At 39.8% G+C, this 22,099-nt stretch overlaps 1 protein-coding gene across 1 annotated transcript in view; it reads right to left on the bottom strand.

Moving 5' to 3' along the window:
* The window catches only part of TRPC6 (transient receptor potential cation channel subfamily C member 6), a 72,209-nt gene that overhangs the window by 16,562 nt on the left and 33,548 nt on the right, over positions 1-22,099 (bottom strand). The window contains exons 2-5 of the mRNA XM_070943986.1: positions 14,496-15,270; positions 10,191-10,370; positions 8,293-8,457; positions 2,762-2,978 (exon numbers count right to left, since the gene is read on the bottom strand). Coding sequence (XP_070800087.1) covers positions 2,762-2,978; positions 8,293-8,457; positions 10,191-10,370; positions 14,496-15,270 — 1,337 coding nt within the window. The remainder of the gene's footprint in view (positions 1-2,761; positions 2,979-8,292; positions 8,458-10,190; positions 10,371-14,495; positions 15,271-22,099) is intronic.

The raw sequence follows: 22,099 nt of genomic DNA, 5'->3' as shown, positions 1-22,099 counted from the left end.
GGGAGGGAAATGTGTGAGACAAAGAACAGACTTGAATAGATCAAGACCTGGATGTCAGTTCTATTTTATTACAAAAGTTACAAACTTTCCCTTTTCAGCACAGCTGAGATTTATTTGACCTGAATATTTAATCTAAAGTAGAATTGCTTTGAACTGCGTTCCTTGTAGAACCATTATGATTTGCTGCAAACAAAGGAATTGTCAAAAGGGAAAGAAACGGATGAAGAACAAGCCATGTCTCAGCTTTTTCTGCACTGGGAAGCATTAAAGTACAGCTGTTATTTGGTACCTTGAGTTTAAGCTGGCATTTTCAATGAGCATATATTACTGTATAACAGACTTGTCATTTCATGGGTTAATGTATGCTTTGAAAATGATTCAGAAGAAATCCTTAAACCTCAAACAAGCAGAGTACTTTTCTGCTGTTAGTTCAAGCAACTCTACTTTTTTCAGGCTGTTGTGTGAAAGTCAAACTCCTTAAAGCAGCTACATCATTTTTCGTAGTCATACAGAGGATGATAAAACAGCGGTCCTTTAATTAATAACTTTGCTTATGCCACATTTGAGCATTTTAGGATAAAAGCGGGCATGTTCCTCTTTTTTATGTATGAAAAAATATTAATTATGAAATAAATGAAACAATTTCATGGAATCCCACTCATTCATTTACCTCTTAGTTCTTAATTTATTTACTTTCATTACATTTAATATTTGTTAATATTTAATATGATTATATGTGGAAAGAGTGCAGAGAAGAGCAACAAAGGTGGAGGCTAAAACATATGAAGAACTTTTGCAGGAACTGGATATGTCTAGTTTAATAAAAAGAAGGACTAGGGGTGACATGATAGCAGTGTTCCAAAATCTAAGGGGCTGCCACAAAGAAGGGGGAGTCAAGCTATTCTCCAAAGCACCTGAGGGCAGGACAAGAAGCAATGGGTGGAAACTAATCAAGGAGAGAAGCAACCTAGAACTAAGGAGAAATTTCCTGACAGTTAGAACAATTAATCAGTGGACAACTTGCCTCTTTTTGTAAATGCTCCAGCAATGGAAGTTTTTAAGAAGATGTTGGATAACCATCTATCTGAAGTGGTTAGGGTTTCCTGCCTAAGCATGGGGTTGGACTAGAAGACCTCCAAGATCCCTTCCAACTCTGTTATTCTATTCTATTCTATTCTATTCTATTCTGTTCTGTTCTGTTCTGTTCTGTTCTGTTCTGTTCTGTTCTGTTCTGTTCTATTCTATTCTATTCTATTCTATTCTATTCTATTCTATTCTATTCTATTCTATTCTATTCTATTCTATTCTATATTCACTTCTCAAGAATCATATTTAATTATCTGGAATACCAGGTTTTATCAAGCTGACTCTCTCTCCTGCTACATATAACTTTTTTTCTAGAATTCCTTAACAATGTTTCATATGCTTACAAATGTCATGTCAACCTACAAATTCTTTTTTAAAACATTGCTACAAAATATCTATATTTACATAGATACTACAGCCAGAAATGAAATAATGTCTTTTTCAAATGATGTATATTGTTAATTCTACAGACTAAGAGTTCTGTAGTGCTTTCATGATAAGGTTTGACCTTGTTTTTCACAGCATACAGCTAAAATACAACAAGCAGATGGTCAGGAAGTACATTAAAGCTTGAATTCTTCTTCCTAAGATTGTGAAATGTAAATTGCAATGGAATTAATAACATGTCAGCTGCAAGCTATTTTTTAATGCGACTATGAAATGTATTATCAGGGATGAATATATAACATATGGACACTGAGATCAGTTTAATTGGTCCTGTTCTAATGAATCTGACTCCGAAAATGGTATGACTAAGCAAAGCATTCTATGCTTGGTCTTTTTCCTGGTTTGGGACTTTAATACGTAATTGTAAATTCCTTTAGTTTGTATTTCAATGTTGCGATACTGCAGCAACCATTCAAACTTGTGATTGTGCTGAATGAATGATAGTTATGACCAGTCCTCAAAATTCTGGCTGGCACAGTAACTCAAACAGTCATAAAATGACCAGGATACTTGGCCTGGAATTCTGATTGTCAAAGCTAATTATGATTTGTGACCTTCCGTGCCGGCTTCCCACAAGCAAAATTAATGGGGAACCTCGAAGAAAGTCGTGATCACATGAGGTCCTCATTTAACAACCCACACTTGCTTAACCACGGTAACCGGGGACTGCCAGAACTGCCATTGCATTGCACTTTTAATCCCCAAAGTGCTTTTTCTGGAGGCAACTGGACTTTCTAGTTTTTTCTTTTGAAGACATTTCATTTCTCATCCAAGAAGCTTCTTCAGCTCTGACAGGATAGTAGGGAATGGAAGGATTTATATTCCTTGCAGACAGCTGGTAAATTACTTTTAGAAGGTCGTTGAAGCACTTGGAGGTTTATCTGTATCCTCAGGGTCACCTGAGTAGTGCTCCTGGTCCCTGTAGTCTGCAATTTTTTCCTCTGGAAATCCATTCCTACTCCCACACCATTCAAAAGGTGTTCATCACAAATTGTATAGCTAAAAGTCCGTAGAGATTCTCAGCCATCCAGGTCATGGTTGTCCTAATGGTGCTTTTTCAGAAGGCAACTGGACTTTCTTGTTTTACAATTGCAATTGTAAATTTCACTTAGCAATGGAAATTCTGATCCCAATTACCATGGTTAACCGAGGACTACCTGTAAAGCATCTTTAAACATCTGTAACCTCTGCTATGGTTGCAAAACAGAACTTGGAGGAATATTTTTACCTATTACCCATGAGATAATCAGCATTTCCATCCAGGAGAAGCAAGATGTCTTCATTCGAAACAGCTGTTTTGCACTATCTGTCACGGTTTCATTGGGCTTCAGTTTGATGCCATCAAATCTGTCTGCTGCATTCATGACCAGGAGCCCAAGGAAAATGGTGAAAGAGGCTGCATGTGCCACAAATTTCATAAAGGGTCCACGCATGACTCTACCCAACTGCAAAACAAGTAAAAAAATAAAATTTATTTCAGATTAGAGGAAACTGGAAAAGGTAACAGAAATGAGTGAACGCAACAATTAAAATTATGAGCTAAGCCACATGTAATATAGCCAGAGACCATATTTTAGCATAGTCCTCGACTTACGACCACAATTGAGCCCAACATTACTGTCGCTAAATGAGACATTTGTTAAGTGAGCTTTGCTCCACTTTATGACCTTTCTTGCCACAGCTGTGAAGTGGATCACTGTAGTTGTTAAGTTAGTAACATAGTTGTTCGGTGAATCTGGTTCCCCCATTCACTTCTGTTTGTCAGAAGGTCACAAAAGGGGATCACATGACCCTGGGACAGTGCAACCGTCTTAAGTATGAATCAGTTGCCAACCCTTTGAATTTTGAGCATGTGACCATGGGGAATGTTGCAATGGTCGTAAGTATGAAAAATAGTCATAAGTCACTTTTTCCAAATGCTGTTGTAATACTCAGTGGTGGTATTCAGCCGGTTCTATCTGGTTCGGGCGAACTGGTAGCAGTGGCTGCAGGAGGCTCCACCCACCTGTCTGGATGTAATCCCATTTATCCACGTTTTTGACACTCTGCGCATGTGAACCGGTAGCGAAGGTAAGTGATGACCTCCCCTGAAACCATTGTAAATCAAGGACTACCTGGATTTGGAGGGTTTATTTATTTATTTATTTATTTATTTATTTATTTATTTATTTATTTATTATATTTCTATACCGCCTTTCTCCCGTAGGACTCAAGGCGGTGTACAGTCAAGAAAAATATAGACACACAAACATCATAAAATTGCTAATTAAAATTATTACTTAGTTTGGTCAATTAAATAAAACCCAGAATTAGATCACATTTAAAAAATCATTCACATGTTCATATGTTTAGCCCCGCCTGTTGGAACATCAGGGTCTTGAGGTCACAGCGGAAAGCACGGAGATCAGGGATATTCCGTATCACCGGGGGTAGTTCATTCCAAAGGGTTGGAGCCCTCACAGAGAAGGCCCTCCCCCTGGGAGTCGCCAGTCAACATAATTTGACTGACGGTACCCTGAGTAGTCCCTCCCTGTGAGAACGAACTGGTTGGTGGGAGGCTATTGGTGGCAAAAGACGGTCTCGTAGGTACCCAGGTCCTAAGCCATGGAGCGCTTTAAAGGTGATAATAAGGGTTGAAGGACCATTGTCAACTATTACTTGATACTTTTTGTATATGCCTAGATTACAATTTCCATCATCTACCAATCCCCATAGCCATGGAATTGGATGGAGAGAAGTTGTTTAATTGGGATTATAGGAATTGTACTGTAACTGTACTGTACTGTAATTGTACACCTAGATGGATCATGATCTAAAACAACCAAGAGAGGATTATAGCACCCTAAATGTGCTGCCACCCTGCCATGATTTCAAACAAGCTGGTCACTTCTGTTTCCTGAAGATGCTACACCTGGCCAATAGGCAGTTCTGATGGCCATGGATGAAGAAGGACATTGAGGCCTATGTAAAAAGCTGCCCAACCTGTGCTGCTATGAAAACCAGGCCAGGGAAACCGCTGAGCCTGCTGCAGCCAATTGCCAACCCCGTTAGGCCATGGGAGGACATCACTATGGATTTTATTGTGGACCTCCCAGAGAGCCACGGGAGCATGGTGATCTGGACAGTAATAGACTTTTTTTTTCTAAGCAGGCCCACTTCATCACCTGTCCAGGCTTACCCTCAGCTCGCAAGCTGGTCAAATTGTTCCTGATCCTGATCTACTGGCTACACGGGGTATCAAGAAGGATAATATCTGACCGGGGAGTCCAATTTACGGCCGACAATCAGCTGGGCCAGAGCGCATGACAAGCACCAGGTTGAGGCATGCGTAGGGGAGAGGCGTAGCTTGCCTATTTAAGGGCGCTGAATGGCGTGCGGTCTCGGACATTGATACACATTCTTTCAGAGATGTAGGTCATCATCACATTTTGTAAGTACACAGTGAACATGTTGCTCATGTATATCCCTTCATGGATGGATGTAAGCAGTGTGTGGAACTAATGTATAATGCTAAGTCACAAGTCACGCAACACTGTGCATTTATTCCAAAGCAAGACTCACTGCATTTTGTAAGTTTTATGTTTGCTCAGAGGGCTGCCTAAAATAGGTTTTGCCTTTCTTCTGAAAAATAAGCAGCTGTCTTCCGTTGCCAGATGGCCACCACCGTTCCTAATCACTCTTATTAATGACCTAGACAAAGTTTTTGTTAAAGCTTCCAAAAGGACAGTTAAAGACTTTGATGATTAAAATGCACTTTATAAAAAGCTTGGCTGTATTCTTTTGAAATTGATTGTGTATCTGTATTTAAATCTGTATAAATCTGAAAGAAAAAGTAAAGCAGGGGAATGAAACATCAATATGGAAAAAATTATCAAAGTAAAACAAGGTAATGGCAGAATAACTAGAGAAGGATTAATTTGCATCACCTGTAGTAAATATCACTATATAATATTTTTTTTTTTGATATTTTGGGTTGGGTGGAGAGAAATTGTTTAACTGGGATTATTATGGGAATTATAATCTAACACACCCAGATGCATCATGATTTAAAACAACCAAGAGAGGCTTGTTGGCAGCTTAATTACATTTTCTGTGTCATGTTTTTTTCAGAGATATATGTGATCATCACATTCCTGAAGTAGACAGTGAATATGTTGCCCCTATATATCCTTCATGGGTGGGGGGTCAAGGAAATAAAACTACTTTGCATAAACAGATGACAACATGAAATCAGGGAGAGCGAACCTCACATTGGTATATGCAGTTAGTTAGAAATTAACTCTTTCCATTCTACAAGATTTTCCCAGTGTAACTCACACTGCAAAAACCCAGAAATACCCCTTAGTGCTTCATAAAGGAAAAATTCTGAATATGCATGTTTTATGAGGCAAATTTAGAAAGGAAACTGACCCATGGACACATATTTTTGACCCACTGTAGTAAATCTCCATTCTCAAATCCCACAACTAATTCCCACAACACTGTCACATTATTTACTAAGACTGTATTACTATTATTCTTCTCATCCTTCCTGGTACCTATCTCTTCCCACTTATGACTATAACCATGTTGGTTGTATCTTTACAGTTTATATTGTTTTATTTGTTTCCAAGTACGATTTGATTGCTTATTAGTAACCTATGACTATCACTAAGTGTTGTATCTTATGATTCTTGATGAATGTATTTTATTTTTCTTTATGTACGCTGAGAGCATCTGTATCAAAGACAAATTCCTTGTGTGTCCAATCACACTAGGCCAAAAAGAATTCTATTCTATTACAATGGGAAATTCAGTTGTGATAATCCCGTCCATGACTGAGCTGAAATCCCATGGTCAAAGACAGACACAACCGACAACACTTTCTTTATATGTTTTAAATTCTGCTGGGACTTTATTAATTAGGAAAATGCTGAAAACCTATTCCTTCAAGCAGTTCAAATACATGAAAGATTGGATTAAGCGTATATGTCTTCTGATCAATACATAAGAGAGGAATAGAAGGGATAATTGATAATTCATAGAAGGGATAATTGATGGCAGAAATGTATTCCAGGTTTAAATATTATTCAATCATCTAAATAAAGCTGTGAATGATTCTGTCCAGATAAGACGCTATACTTCAGCAACCACAATATTTATATTAAAATAAGGGTTTTGTTTTTAAATAAGAAACACACAGCCACAGGCAGAGAGAGAGACAGACAGAAAGTGTGGTAATTGTTAAGGCACCAGGCTGGAAACCAGGAGCCTGGAACATTCCTCCAGAGTCCAGACCACTTCTGAGATCTTGCCAAGAAAACTGCAGGGACCAGTTTTTATGCCAAAGCTTGTTTTTTTATAGTCTACATCTGTTCACTCATTTGATAATCATTAGTAGTTTGACAAATAACTCTTTCTTCTCCCTCTATCCTGACAAGCTTTATCAGCATAGGAAATGTCATTCATTTTTATTCATTTGGAACCTACACATGGAAGCAGTCTAGTAGCAAAGCACAGGGATTGCACAGAGAAAATCTTGGGCTGAAACCTTGCGCCTAATAATCTGCATTTTATCATAAAGACCAATCAAAATTTAATCATATTGACCACCTGCTCTTCTGTAGCTTTAGTTTAAGCACAACTGTGATACACTGCAGGAGCAAATTTGCCTGCAGTCATTATATAAATGACATATCTGTTTGATATTAAGCAATCTAAAAGAGATTGTCCTTCAACACTTACTTACTTCCAATCAAAATGAGTGCCTATAAGTTAAGTCCTTTTGCTGACATGTATTTAATGTGCTGAAGTATGACCAGCTCATGGTTTAAAGTAGGCTTGAGTAAAATGTTTAAGATTTGAAACATTTTAATTTTGGAAGTGGATTGCTGCAATCTTCTGATCACAATGGAAGAATGCAAACTCAAAGGTGTTTTTCCAAAAAAGGAACCTGGACTTTCTTGTTTGTTTGTTTTTCCTTGAAATCATTTTGCTAGAACTTACAGTCTGCCAGTTTTGGTGTGTAAGTGATTCATTTTATTGCAACTGATACCGGTTCAAAAAACTACCTCTGTGTTTATATCGGTCAACAGTCTAAGGTAAATCAGACAGGAAAATTAACTAGATGAGCTAGTTCTACTTTATTGTAAGACTATATTAATAGAACCTTACAAGTCTTAAAATACAAACTTCTCGTTGCTACTTTTAATTGTCTAATCCATTAAGACAAATCCTTGCTAAGATTCTTTCTCTGGCTGTTGAGACACTAGGGCCATGATCGCAAACCTATGGCATGCGTGCCAGAGGTGGCACACAGTGCCCTCTCTGTGGGCATGCAAGCCGTCACCCCATTCTGCCATGCATGCGCACGTGCCTCCCGCCAGCCAGTTGATCTTTGGGTCTCTGCTGCACATGTGCAGGGGGCAAGGCATGGGGAGAGCCTGTGCATGCACGGGGGGCAGGACGTGGGGGGGTGCACACAAATGCACAGGGTGGCGTGCATGCGGGGTGGTGCAGGGGTGGGGCATATGCACGGGGGGCACACTCACATTGCATTTGGGGGGTTTGGACGCACTTTGGGCATTCGGTCCAGGAAAGGTTAGCCATCACTGCACTAAGGACTCCTGCTTCTCTTCTCTGGTAGTTTCCTAGGCAGAATCTCTTGCCTTCATCCCCAAGGCCATTCACACATCCCATTACATCATCTATTCTTTCCCACATGCAAACCAAGCCCCAGAGTTATTAAAAAGTCAGGCCTATCTGAGCACCAACTCATACCTTACTACACGGAGCAATCCAATAAGCCATTGAAAGGAATGGCAATCCAACAGCTACAGCAAGAACCACTAAAAACTTCACCGCCATGGTCTGTTGTCGTAAACCCGACAGATTCTCGTACCAGATTGAGAGAAGTTGCTGCTGGCAGTTTGGATGTGCAACAAACTGCCAGAGAAAAAAAAGGAAACACAAAGAAGCGTTAGCCATAGTCTGCCACTCACCTCAAAAGTAGGATGCTAAACCAATATTAAAACAGAAAAATATCTAAATAATCTTCACACCATAGTCGCAAAGGAAACATGAAACTTAAAGTGGGGGGAAGTCTCTCTATGTGCCTTATGTCTTTCTAAAGTAGAGAATTTTGATTACTTAATCAGAAGAAACCCTGAATTTAATTTTCAGCAATATTGCTTTTAAAAAGATTTTCCTACCAACAAATGTCCCCAGGCGACTACTACTACAAATAAGAGCATAAAATGTGCTTAGACTGAGTCAAGTCAATGGTATATTTTACTGTATCCTGCTCAGATTTAACTTTAATAATATCTTTGGGATTTTTGCAACATGAGTCTGATGGCAGGAACCATTCCCTTTTATGATATTACAACTTCTCATTGAAAAAAGTATAAAAGCAATTGGTATTGAAAATGAAAAATGCATTTTTGGATATTTTAATAGCCATATTTGAACACCATCTCTATAACTAGTACAGGGGTCTGCAACCTTAAATGCTCAAACAGCCATTTGGACCTGTTTCCCACAGAAAAGAAAACACCGGGAGCCACAAAACCCTTCCTGTGCCTGACTAATTTTTTGAGTGGCCACAAAACTAGCAAATGTAGTTGAATTAAATGTTCTGTTTTCTTCTGAAACTTTTATTTTCTTGGATTATCTATGGTTGGCCTACCAGGGGTTGAAAAGTTCAATAAATCATATGCCAGTGGGTGTCGCGCATTGGCGGCTGTGATGCATATTTTGAGTGACGGAGCCACAGCAGAGGGGTGAAAGAGCCACATGCGGCTCCAGAGCCACAGGTTGCTGACCCCTGAGCTAGTATAACTATAGCTAGTAAAGAGCTTTAATTCTCTTTTCTCTGCTTACATGAAGTTGGACCTCAATTGTTCAATCATTATGAGGCTGCAGGGAGATTTTTAAAAAAAATTTAAGAGAGATTTAATTTGCTTGTTTTGGAATTTATAGGTGTTAATAGATATTGTTAAACATACTGGAGATTTAAAACACTAATATATACATTACAACAATATATGTACCATCTGGGTACATTTATCCTGAATTTTAGCAGCTGATCTTGATAGCTGTGAGGCTGAGTATAACTGACAGTCCCACCAGAAGAGAATATCCATAACTCAGGGTTGAACTACCATATTTTTCGGAATATAAGACGCACCAAAATTTCGAAGAGGTAAGAAAAAAAAAAGGTTTTTGCCCTCCCTGGCTGCCAGGAGCAGTCTGCAGGCCTCCCAAACCCTCTGCACGCCCCGTTTTTCACAAAAATGAGCCCATTTTTTCGCAAAAACAGGGGTGTTTTTGCCCTCCTCGGCCCCCATTAGCACTCAGCAGGCCTCCCAAACCCTCTGCGCACCCTGTTTTTGCAAAAAATGGGCCTGTTTTTCACAAAAATGGGACGAGCTGGGCAGGGCTTCGGGAGGCCAAAAATGGCTGTATTCGGTGTATAAGACGCACCAACATTTTCACCTTCTTTTGGGGGCGGGGAAGTGTGTCTTATACTCTGAAAAAGATGGTATGCAGCAGGGGTGGGATCTACTTACCTTTACTACCAGTTCACAACAGGATCGCGCGCCCGTGTTCCATGCTAACAGTATTGAATAATTGTGAGGAGCTTAACTGAAAACCCCTCAGTTAATCTCAGAACTCACTTTTTTGACTTCATATTTTATAGCCCGTTTTAAGCGGCTCAAGCTTGGACGTCCATGCTCCCCGTGGTTCAGTTCAACATCTCCGTTGAGGATAGCTTCCACTTCTTCTGTGTTTCTGCACAAATCAAGAAGTCCAACCACAAAGTCCTTGCACTGCATTGATAATTTTTTGTAATCGTTCTTTGAAGGAAAAGAAGTTGATGAGTAAATAAACAGTCTCTCCCATTCCCAGTAACACACGAGTACGGAAGAACTCTCTTAGTAGGTCATTGGAAGTAGGAAGGCTCTACTACAGAATGTGTTCTACTTTGGGCCTAGCTGTGGAATTTTCTGCTCCCCAATGGGTGTAGATTAGGGAATGTTATACCAGTGAATAATGGAACATTAACTTCCAAGAAATTAGAGATAACTGTGAGATAATGGAGTGGAGTGTTTGGCATGCAATGTTAAATAGCAATGCAATTCTTAGGAACCATAGGTCAGCCTTTGTAGATGACTGGGATGAGTGAAGGGACTCGAGACTGATGACATGTTTCATCAGTGGACATGTCATCAGTCCCAAGTCCCTTCATACCCACAAGAAATATAAGTCCAACCCACCCTGAATTCCTTTGACTCTTATCTACTGCCAATTTACCTTGACCATTAGTAATTTAGATTCCTGAGTGGTGCGGTGGCCTAGAGGTGGAGCTCTCGCACCACAATCAGGAGGCTGTGAGTTTAATCCTAGGTAGAGGCAGATATTTCTCTCTATGGGCACGATGAGAATATATCTGCTGAATATAACTCCACATTGGCGACAGGAAGGGCATCCGGCCAGTAATCACTCAGCTCCATTCAGTTGCTCAGACTCCACTCCGCAAGGGATTATGGGTCATTAAAAGAGAAATTGAGCAATTCTGACTACATCAAAAAAGGATTAGGTGGATGTGTTTAATAAGTAGAGCCTTGATGGTACAGTGGTCTACGCACCCTGTTATTAACACAGCTGCCTGCAATTTACTGCTGGTTCGAATCTCTCCAAGGCTCAAGGTTGACTCAGCCTTCCATCCTTTCTAAGGTAGGTTAAATGAGGACCCAGATTGTGGGGGCAATAAGCTGACTTTGTATAAATATACAAAAGTATGAAGGCTATTGCTTAATGCATTGTAAGCCGCCCTGAGTCTCCGGAGAAGGGCGGCATATAAATCAAATTAAAAAAAAAAAAGTAGATAAATATTTGCAGGACTTATAGGTTGATCTGTTCTACTAAGTGCTGCATAACTCCTCGTGTCTATGAATCAAATCAGAGAGATGAGTAATCAAAATGTTAAAAATAAAATCATTAACGATAAAAACCAGGAATCAATTGTCTAATTATAATAAGGCAATTCATCATCCACAGGGATAGTCACAGCAACCCTGATGACATAACCAACTCCAGAGGTGGTATTCAGCAGGTTCTGACCAGTTCTGGAGAACCGGTAGCGGAAATTTTGAGTAGTTCGGAGAACCGGTAAATACTACCTCTGACTGGCCGCGCCCCAAACTACTCTCTGCCTCCTAAGTCCCAGCTATTGGGAGGAAATGGGGATTTTGCAGTAACCTTCCCCTGGAGTGGGGTGGGAATGGAGATTTTACAGTTTCCTTCCCCTGCCATGCCCACCAAGCCATGCCACCCCCACAGAAGTGGTAGTAAAAAAATTTGAATCCCACCACTGACCAACTCTACTGATTTTCTGAAAACAAAGAGGAAGGAACGGAAGGCTTTTGCAAATCTTACAAAAAATTTGGTGATGCTACTACTTGTGTAAGGGAGATGGAATCTAATTAAAAATAATAATACAACTAATGCATAACTGAATGATCAGGTAATGAACGATCAAGGAACAGAAACCCTGGAATTTATGACCAATTACAAACCTGTTAAGAAAATAAATTATGAGTGATATATAATAGGAAACCCAACATAGCAATATGGTTTTGCACTTCTGGCTTTCTCTCTCCTGCCCAGAGAGTAGAAAAGGTCACTCTGATCAACAGACCCAGATTTTATTGCAGTGCCATTTTCAAGTTTTAGTTTGCAGGGAAAAAAAAACACTGCAAGCTACTTTAAACGGGCCTGGTGGCTCAGCAGACTGATAGCATTGTGATTAACACCAGCTGTCTGCAATTACTCTAAGTTCGAATCTCACCAGGTTCAAGGTTGACTCAGCCTTCCATCCTTTCTAAGGTAGGTAAATTGAGGACCCAGTTTGTGGGGGCAATAAGCTGACTTTGTATAAATATACAAAATTATGAAGGCTATTGCTTAACGCATTGTAAGCTGCCCTGAGTCTCCGGAGAAGGGCGGCATATAAATCAAATTAAAATAATAAATAAATAAATAAATAAATAAAATAAACATGCTTTTCTTTTGATCTTCTGTTTTGTGAATAAAGTACAGTTGTTTTTCCTTAAATTATGGTTCAACTGTTTAATGCAAAAGGCAGATGGGTTTTAATTCAATACATTTTAATTTATGGGATAGCAATAATGAGAGATTGTCCTAAATAGACTAAAAAAAATTCGCCATTCCAAAAACCCTCCCTTGCCTGCAAGTTTCTCTAAGAATTAGAAGAAGAGGAAGTTCAAATTCTATGATAAAATCAATAAACGGAATTCAGAGACCTCTGATTTCTTTCACTCATTTAACGTAAAATTTAAAAATTATTACTAGCCACAGAGACAACTGTAATAATACCAGTGTCTTATTACTTGCATGACTAAAAAAAAAGATCAACTGTACTTTTTTGTCATTTGAAGCCATTATTAGCTGTGGTGGTGCAGTGGTTAGAGTGAAGTACTGCAGGCTACTTCTGCTGCCTGCCGGCTGCCTGCAATTTGGCAGTTAAAATCTCGCCAGGCTTAAGGTTGACTCAGCTTCCATACTTTTGAGGTCAGTAAAATGAGGAGCCAGATTGTTGGGGACAAGATGCTGACTCTGTAAACTGCTTAGAAAGGGCTATAAAGCACTGTAAAGTGGTATATAAGTCTAAGTGCTATTGCTATTATCCATTACTTAATTAATTATAAGTTTATTTAACTCTAGTATCAGGGTGGCCTGCAAAGTTTAAATATGAATTATTTAAAAATATGATGCAGTTTTAGAAAGTTATCTAAAATGTAGACATAACGATCATTAGCACATTTTACCCTACTGTAGTCTAATGCATTTTGTTATTTTGGATAGAAAAATTCTCTTCCAAATTTGGAAAAATATTTAAAAGGTAAAGATTTCCCCTGCCCAGTCATGTCTGACTTTAGGGGCATTGCTCATCTCTGTTTCTTAATCAAGAGACCCAATGTTGTCTGAAATGATTTCCATAGTCATAAGACCAGAACGACTATATGCCAAGGCAATGGAACCCTGTTACCTTCCCATGAAAATGGTTCCTATTTATCTACTTGCATTTGCATGGTTTTAAGTGGGCAGGAGCTGGAGCAAGTAATGGGAGCTCGCCCCATCACGCGGCACTTGGATCTTAAACCTGGGTTGCCAGCTTTCTAGCTGAAAAGTTTAGTGTCTTTAACTGCTGAGCCATCATGTCCCCAGGAAAATATTAATAATTAATAATTAGTACCTATATTAGTTTTAACTCTGCAAACTGACTTGATATATGTGACTGAATTTCTTTTGACATCTAACTTGGAATGCAAAATATGGGAGTCAAACCTTCAAAGGAGCCTGGTTTAGCTCGACAGACAGAAGCACTGTAATTTAACACCAGCTGTCTGCAATTAAAGTAAGATCGAATCTTGCCAGGCTCAAGGTGGCCTCAGCCTTCCATCCTTTCTAAGGTAGGTAAATTGAGGACCCAGTTTGTGGGGGCAATAAGCTGACTTTGTATAAAATATACAAAAGTATGAAGGCTATTGCTTAACGCACTGTAAGCCGCCCTGAGTCTCCGGAGAAGGGCGGCATATAAATCATTTTTTTTAAAAAAAAAAAAGAAGTCTACTTTAAGACTTTCTTAAAATGAGCCATGGTGGTGCAGTGGTTAGAGTGCAATACTGCAGGCTGCTTCATGGTTGACTCAGCCTTCCATCCTCCCCAGGTGGGTAAAATGAAGATCCAGATTGTTGGGGATAATAAAACTGCTTAGATAGGGCTGTAAAGTACTGTAAAGCGGTATATAAATCTAAGTGCTATTGCCGCTAGAGCTAAACTCTTTTTTATGGTTTATGTGTTTTTTATGGTAATGGAAAGGAGTTTAAGATATTTACTCTGATCCAAAAGAGGTTATGTAATGACAATTCATGCCTATCCATTGATTAACATCTTACCTTGAATTCTTTTTCGATGTTAGCAAGCACAGCCAACTCATTGCTGAGTTCTAAGGCAGTCATAACGGGGTCCTCACTGGACAAAGACAGATAAGCTGGACTCGCCAGACCTTTGTAAGCATTGATCCTGGATCTAGAATGGCTGAAGGAGTCATTCTTTTGCTTCTTGTTGCATTCGCTGCATTTGCAGAAATAATCATGAGGCCTCTCAATCCGAGCTCCTTTCCTCAGCAGGATATGCACAATTTCATACTCATGGCAGTGGGCGGCGAGGATAATGGGGGTCACGTCATGGGAGAAGCGAGTTCCGTCCTCATCGTAGGCGTAAAAGTCATCATGTTGCAACTCCGATTGACTGGGGCTTGTGGCCAGCCTCTTCCCTTCTGCAAATGCGGGATGATTCAGAATGGCTTCAACGATTCGGATGTAGCCTTTGCTAATGGCCAAGAGTAGCGCATCTCCGACCCGTGACAAGTTTTCCTTCTTAAGTAACAGCTCCGTGATTTCCAGGTGTTCATTTGCCACAGCCAGTTGTAATGCATTCTGGCCCATGTAATCCACACAGTTCACGTTGAGCGATGTGCATTCCTCCAGCATTTTACGGACTACAGGGATATTGCCATATTCTGCTGCTTCCAGAAAACGCTCTTCCTCAATAGAAAGGCTGGTTGAATGATCATTAAACATATATGCCGGGCCTCGAATGGCAGATCTCCTTCCTTTCTCTCTAACTACGGTCTGTTGGCGAAAGCCATGCCTGTTCTCAGCAGCTCTACTAAAAAGAAAGAGAGGATTAATGCTTTGGCCACCTTCCTTTTTTAAGGATACATTTGTCAGGTGTAAGGAACAAGGAGAGAGACACAAGGAGCTGAACAAAGTGGTATGCTTATTGCTACTCGCCTATAGACAGGAATCTGGTCACACTAAATCCCACACACACACAAACTACTGGGTATACATTGATTTCTTTTCAGCTGCTTCCTTCCCATCAGTGACTCAAGGTTAGCCAGCTTCTTCAATCTTCCCCTCAACTCACCTCAAAATTCCACAACATTTTGAAGACTATAATGTGGAATCTTACTTCAGGCTCTATGCAATGTTAAGCTAGATCTTCAGCTAGGTCTCTCGCAACTTCTCTATAGACTACCAAATAAAATTAATATTTGAAAAAAGATGCATATCCTGTAATCCTTGCACTGTTCGCTTGAATGTGGACTGCAGAACGCTCCAAATATTTTACTATATTGTAATGTTTAATGTGTTAGGAAATATAATTGTTTATATACATGGGAGTGGTATTAGTCAAAGTAATATTGAATTAGTTATGTTTAACCCTGTTTAATGTTATATTAAAAATTAAATCCAATTTAATTTTCGTCTTCCCCATGCTCAGTTTTCTATCTTATCCAGTAAAACTATCCAGTTTTATCTTTTAATGAATTTTTGGCATATATTCCCCATTATACTATAAGTTGGCCTCCAAATAGTATTGATGAAGAAGCTTGGAAAAGAGTATTTGTAGCTCAGGGTTGAACTGTGGGATCGTTGGCGGTCTCTGAGCTTGGCTGATTTCTTGCAGATGTTTCAATACCCAACCAAGTAACATCATTAGTGCTAGCCTTTATCTTTTCTTTTTATTTGATTTATATGCCGCCCTTCTCCAGAGACTCAGGGCAACTTACAATGCATTAAGCAATAGCCTTCATACTTTTGTATATTTATACAAAGTCAGTTTATTGCCCCCACAAACTGGGTCCTCAATTTACCTACCTTAGAAAGGATGGAAGGCTGAGTCAACCTTGAGCCTGGTGAGATTCGCTTACAGTAATTGCAGACAGCTGGTATTAATCACAATGCTATCAGTCTGCTGAGCCACCAGGCCCTAGTCTTCCAGTAATTCTTTGGCTTTTTGTATATATTGTGATCTGTTCATGATCACCATGGTTTGGCCTTTGTCTGCTGGTAGGATGATATTAATTAGTTGGATAATGAAATGTCTACATAGAAACCGATCAAGTTCAGAGAGCACCAAGGACCACACAAAGCTTAGAAAAGGGTGCAAACAGCATTAAAAGATTTAAAAGTTTATGTATTGAATTAAAAACGACTGGATTTATTTCTAGTCCATATTATCTTCACACTGTTTTCAGGCTTGGTATCATATACTTTTTACACTAGTCTATTTTCAAGCTGTGTATTTATGCAATTTATGTGTTTAAATTTTTACCTACCTTTTTTCTCAAAGTTTTCTCAAAATGCGTATTTAAATGCCTAGCTTGATCAGATTTTAATTGTTGAGAGCGAGAGCAATTTTGCAACAAGGGAACCAAAATGAATTCTGTCTGTTTAAGTTCTAATAAACGCATCCATCTAAGACGGTGTCAAACTGAAGGCCCGTTGGCTGGATCCGACCCAGGGCTGCTTAAATCTGGCCCGCGGGCCGGCCTGGCAATAGCAAAGGACTGGCCCGCACTGCCTCTGGCAGCCAAAATGGGACATGCCCCCCACCATGCCCCATTTTGGCTGGCAAAGTGCTGTAGGAGGCTGTTCAGGCCGAAAATGAGCCACGGGGGCTGCACATGGCCCCACACTGCGTTTTGGCCAGCAAAATGCTGCAGGAGGCATCCGCCCCATCTCCCCCTCACCGCCCCCCAGAGAATTACAATGCTGATCTGACCCTCGAAGAAATCAAGTTAGACACCCCGATCTAAGGTAATATCTAAGTAATAGATCAGCGCCTATAGGAATTTGCCTGCATTTGAATATTTTTTACATGCAGTAGAACTAAAATAATACCTTAAAGAAGAGAGAATGAAAACTGCTGAAAGTAATTTTTGCTACTGATTCATCCTATGTACTCATTTGCATTTAATTTCCACTTAAATCAATGTCATTGTAATTATCTCTTCACCTGATTGCAATTACACCGTTTTTCTTTGAAAATTATTTTTTCCAGACATATAAAGAATGTATTTAGGGTCAACAGGATAATTGTTTCAAAACCTGATCCATATCTAATTGGTGACTTTCAAAACTCTGCATTTTCTTGGAACTGTAAAAATATAACTCTAATGGTATATTAGAAGCTCCAATATCACCTCAGATTAGCACCAGAGATTTAGATGAAAATTGAAAAATCTTTCTGAATTGTTTAGTTTTTAAAAGGCTGTCAGATCGGGACATTTTGCTCATAAATTAAGGTTCATAAAGGTTGGCTTAAACTTTATATTTTAAAAACTGCCTAGTAATCATTACAGTAATGTTAATTACAGCTGATGAAGATTTGCTTATGTTATCTGCAGTAGCTTCAATTTCAATTTACTTTGCTCACTACCCTTTCCCAGAACTTTTAAATATTATAATAGATGCACTGTGAAGTATACTTGCAAGACAATCTTTTCAAATAAAAAAAAAAATCTGAAGAATTTTTTTAGAGTCAAATTTTAACAAATTAACAGAGTTGGAAGGGACCTTGTAGGTCATCTAGTCCAACCCCCCACCCAAGCATTTCTGACAAATGGCAGTCCAATCTCTTCTTGAAAGCCTCCAGTGATGAAGCTCCCACAACTTCCGAAGGCAACTTCTGTTCCATTGGTTGATTGTTCTCACTGTCAGAAAATTTCTCCTTATTTCCAGGTTAAATCTCACCTTGTTCAGTTTCCATCCGTTATTCCTTGTCTGGCCTTCAGGTGCTTTAGAAAATAGCTTGATCCACTCCTCTCTGTGGCAGCACCTCAAATACTGGAACCCTGCTATCATGTCTCCCCTGGTCCTTCTCTTCACTAGACTAGCCATGCCCAGTTCCTGCAACTGTTCTTCATATGTTTTAGTCTCCAGTCCCCTAATCATCCTGGTTGCTCTCCTCTGCACCTTTTCTAGAGTCTCAACATCTTTTTTATAGTGTGGTGACCAAAACTGAATTACCTTGCTTTGAAATAAAACTTGGAAAGTTAGAATTGCAGACATCTTCCTGCCAAAAAGGCAGTCTAAATCACCTGTGTCCCCACATAAAAGAAAATTTACTTCCTATCCAGACTTACAAAGAAAATGAAGAGAATTTGTCTGAAGCAGACAAATTTGTGAAATTTTAACAAACGAAGCACATGACTCACATGGAATGCAAAAACCGGGAGAAGAGTCATGGAAGGGTTTTCATGGAAACATTGCAACCATGTGGAAATAGAGCAACTGGCATGCTTATTCAGTTTTGTTACAATGTATGTCTTGCTGGAGAAAATAACTCTAATTTGATGGGTCTTTATTACAACTTTTTCAAAAATAGGAGAGTAATCAGCATTTGACTGAAATAAAACTGACATGAATACTAGGATAATACTAATTATTAGTATTATTACTAATTAATATTAGTTACTATTAATAATACTAACACTAATAATACTACATTGATACATTTGATCAATTAAGAATACAAGGAAAGTCAATCCCATCTACCCTGTTTCCCCCCAAATAAGACATCCCCTGATAATAAGCCCAATCGGGCTTTTGAACGGATGATAATAAGGCCAAGCACTTATTTCACGGTTCAAAAAAATATAAGACAGGGTCTTATTTTTGGGAAAATACGGTAATCCCAGCTGTCTATGGAGATTCTATGTCAAAGAGAGAGAGAGAACAGTTTAGAGCAGGGGTGTCAAACTCGATTTCATTGAGGGCCGCATCAGGTTTGTGGGGGGGGGATGAAGGCGGGCATGGCGAGCATGGGCAGGGTGGGTGTGGCAGGGGTGGGCGTGGCCAGCTATGTCAGGGACACCTGTGGTAGCCCTGGCGGGACTGGGGAGGACCCATTGTCTATAGCAGAGGAAGGTGAGACCAGGGAGAGCCCCAAATCCTTGTCTTCCATAGGAGCCTAGCCATCCCTCTCAAGCCACGTGGAGGACCCCCGGATGGCAGCGATGGTTGTCCAGAGCCCTAGGCAGCAGAGGGCAAGCACCCAGCCCAGCCCGTGAGCTCCCAAAGCAACAGGACCCCACAGCCCAACCCAGCTCAGCCCATTGGGCTGGTTAGAAGCATTCAGGAAGCTCATAAATATGGACTGTCTTCTGATACCATCACTCTCTAGCAACTATCTGAGGCATGTGTGATTCAGGAGATTGTACTGTATATACCAGTGTTTCTCAAACTTGGCAACATGAAGATGTGTGGGCTTCAACAGAATACTCATTTTTTTCCCCATCCAAGCAGAGTTGGCTCTGCACTGAATCTGTTTAAAGATTTTCACTGAGCTTATTTTTCTTTATTTTTCACTCTTGGTGAACCAGCAGACACCACATAGCAAAATATACAAGGTAGTATCAAATGAAACCATTTATCTCTGTTTGAAATGTCAGTGATAAAATAGGCTATCTGCAGGCTCTTTTTTTTTAAGCTTCCCACTTTCTTCTATACAGTTGCAGATATAAAATATATTAACCTTTTGATCTAAAATTCAAAACACACAATATGTCTATAATCATACTGGAGAAAGACTGATATGTCATAGATCTGTTGGAAATATAAACTGCATGTTCTTTTAGTAGCAAAATTAGTAGCTGAGATTCTCTTACAATGAATGTGTTTCTAAAACATGTTGAAAGACATGAGGTGTATAAATAAATTCTGGGCAATAAATTTTCAAAATGTGATTCCCATTTGCAATTACATACCTATACTTTGTTAAATTATAAAGGGATTGCTATGTAGTGGTCACAAAGGGCTAAGTATACTAGCGCTTCTTATTTAAAGAGGCTTTAATTGTGAGTTTTCCGCGGGCCGCCCATGAGGTCAATATTGAGGAAAGACTCGGACACGAGTTTTCTCGGGATGAGACGACCCAGATCTGACTCCGGGAGCCTCTTTTATTGTACACAAACAAAGGCAGGAGGGGTTTGTTAGCTTAAGCCAATAATATATTACAGCATGTCTCATGTAATGCATACGTAAGTACAAGTAATACATGGAAGCAATGCCCAAATTTGGGAAGATCTACAATCCTAGCTGCTAGTGAATTGTTGCAGTTATCTATGAGTTGTTGCAACCTTTATCTAGTTTTTCGCATATGCGGTACAGCATGATTCTCTCATGCCTGCGCGTAGCTCCTGAGCATGTTACAACATTTAATAAATTGTGGTCCTAGCGCAGATTCAAGTGAACATTCTCCTATACCAGTGTTTCCCAAACTTGACCCTTTGAAGATGTATGGACTTCAACTCCCAGAATTCCTCAACCAGGCATACTGGTTGGGGAATTCTGGGAATTGAAGTCCATGCATCTTAAAATAGCCAAGTTTGGGAAACACTGTCCTATACAGTTCCATTTTAATCTGTTTTAAATATTCTGCATTTTTTTTCTAAAAGCTTCCCAATTTAGCATTATCTGGGAGTGCGTGACACTGTGCAAATGTTTATAATTGCTATGTAATTTGCTTCCTAGAAATGGTGCATGCATTTTAATACAGGTAGTCTTTGCTTACTGACTGCCTCATTTAGCGAACATTGAAAGTTATAAGCAGAGTTCATGGAGAATATGAAAGTAAAAAATTTGCAAACTGTAGTCTAATATAACAACGATGGTGATCCACGTAATCACCAAATGGGAAATGATATGTTGTGTAGAAACCCCAGTGCTTATCAATGGAGTTGCCAGTGCCAATTGTAGTCTCTAAACAAGGACTACCTGTACGCAAGCAGACACACCTAACCCCAATAGTCTATTCAGCTATGTCCAGTGCTCTATGTTGTGGCTCCGTTACCTGAGCCTGTGTCATCGGCAGGAGAGGACTCCGAGAGTGAAGGAGAGGAGTTGGCAAGGCCTCCCTCTCCAAGACCCTCCTCTTTGGCAATGCCTTTGGTGTCCGCCGAAGGGCAAGAGATAGGGCCAGGGCCAAGCACATCCACGCAGCCACAGGTGGACAGTGATGAGAGTAATGAGTCTTGGCTGGATCCACGCCAGCGTCGCAGGGATAAGCGCGCGCATCAGAAGAAAAGGCGTGCCCGAGATTAGGCTGAGTCACTGGACCACACCCCACAGGGTATAAAAGGGAGCGTGGTGGCCAGTCAAGCCTTGTGACCAACGAAGCTGAAAGCTTCCACGCCATTCTGCATTGCCGGACTTTTACTATAGACTTTGCTGAATTATACTTGGATTTAAGTGACTTTGTAATTATTGAACATTTTACTTTGATGTACCAGAAGCGGAGAGAAGTTATCTCTTCCCTTCGTGAGTAATAAACTCTTGGCAGGCCGCCACTAGGTTGCTGCCAAGTTCTGTTATCATAAGGAAAAGGATTTTGTCGGCTGGTTTGGTTTTTAACTCTTGGACGTCTGTTGGTGTGTGTGCGTTTGGGACGGGGACAGAACACTCTAAAACTTTATGAGCAGCAGCATCAACAGTATAAAAAACAAGGCAAGGTGTATCCAAATTGAATTCTAGGTTTACAGTTACTGTACTTTGGTCAGTTCTGTTATAGTGCATTCCAGTTATGCTGAATTTCACTTTACAAAATGTGTGAGTGCCATTTTTTTTTTTTTACCTCTCTAGCTGGCAGAATATATTTGAAAGGCACCAGATTGGAGAAGGTCATTCTATAAAATAGGAAGATCTCAGCC

Source organism: Pituophis catenifer, unplaced genomic scaffold (assembly GCF_029215685.1).
Source record: "Pituophis catenifer annectens isolate HBS135680 unplaced genomic scaffold, rPitCat1.0.hap2 SCAF_4, whole genome shotgun sequence".
In the NCBI taxonomy this organism is placed as follows: Eukaryota; Metazoa; Chordata; class Lepidosauria; order Squamata; family Colubridae; genus Pituophis; species Pituophis catenifer.
This window is presented reverse-complemented; position numbering and strand designations above follow the sequence as displayed.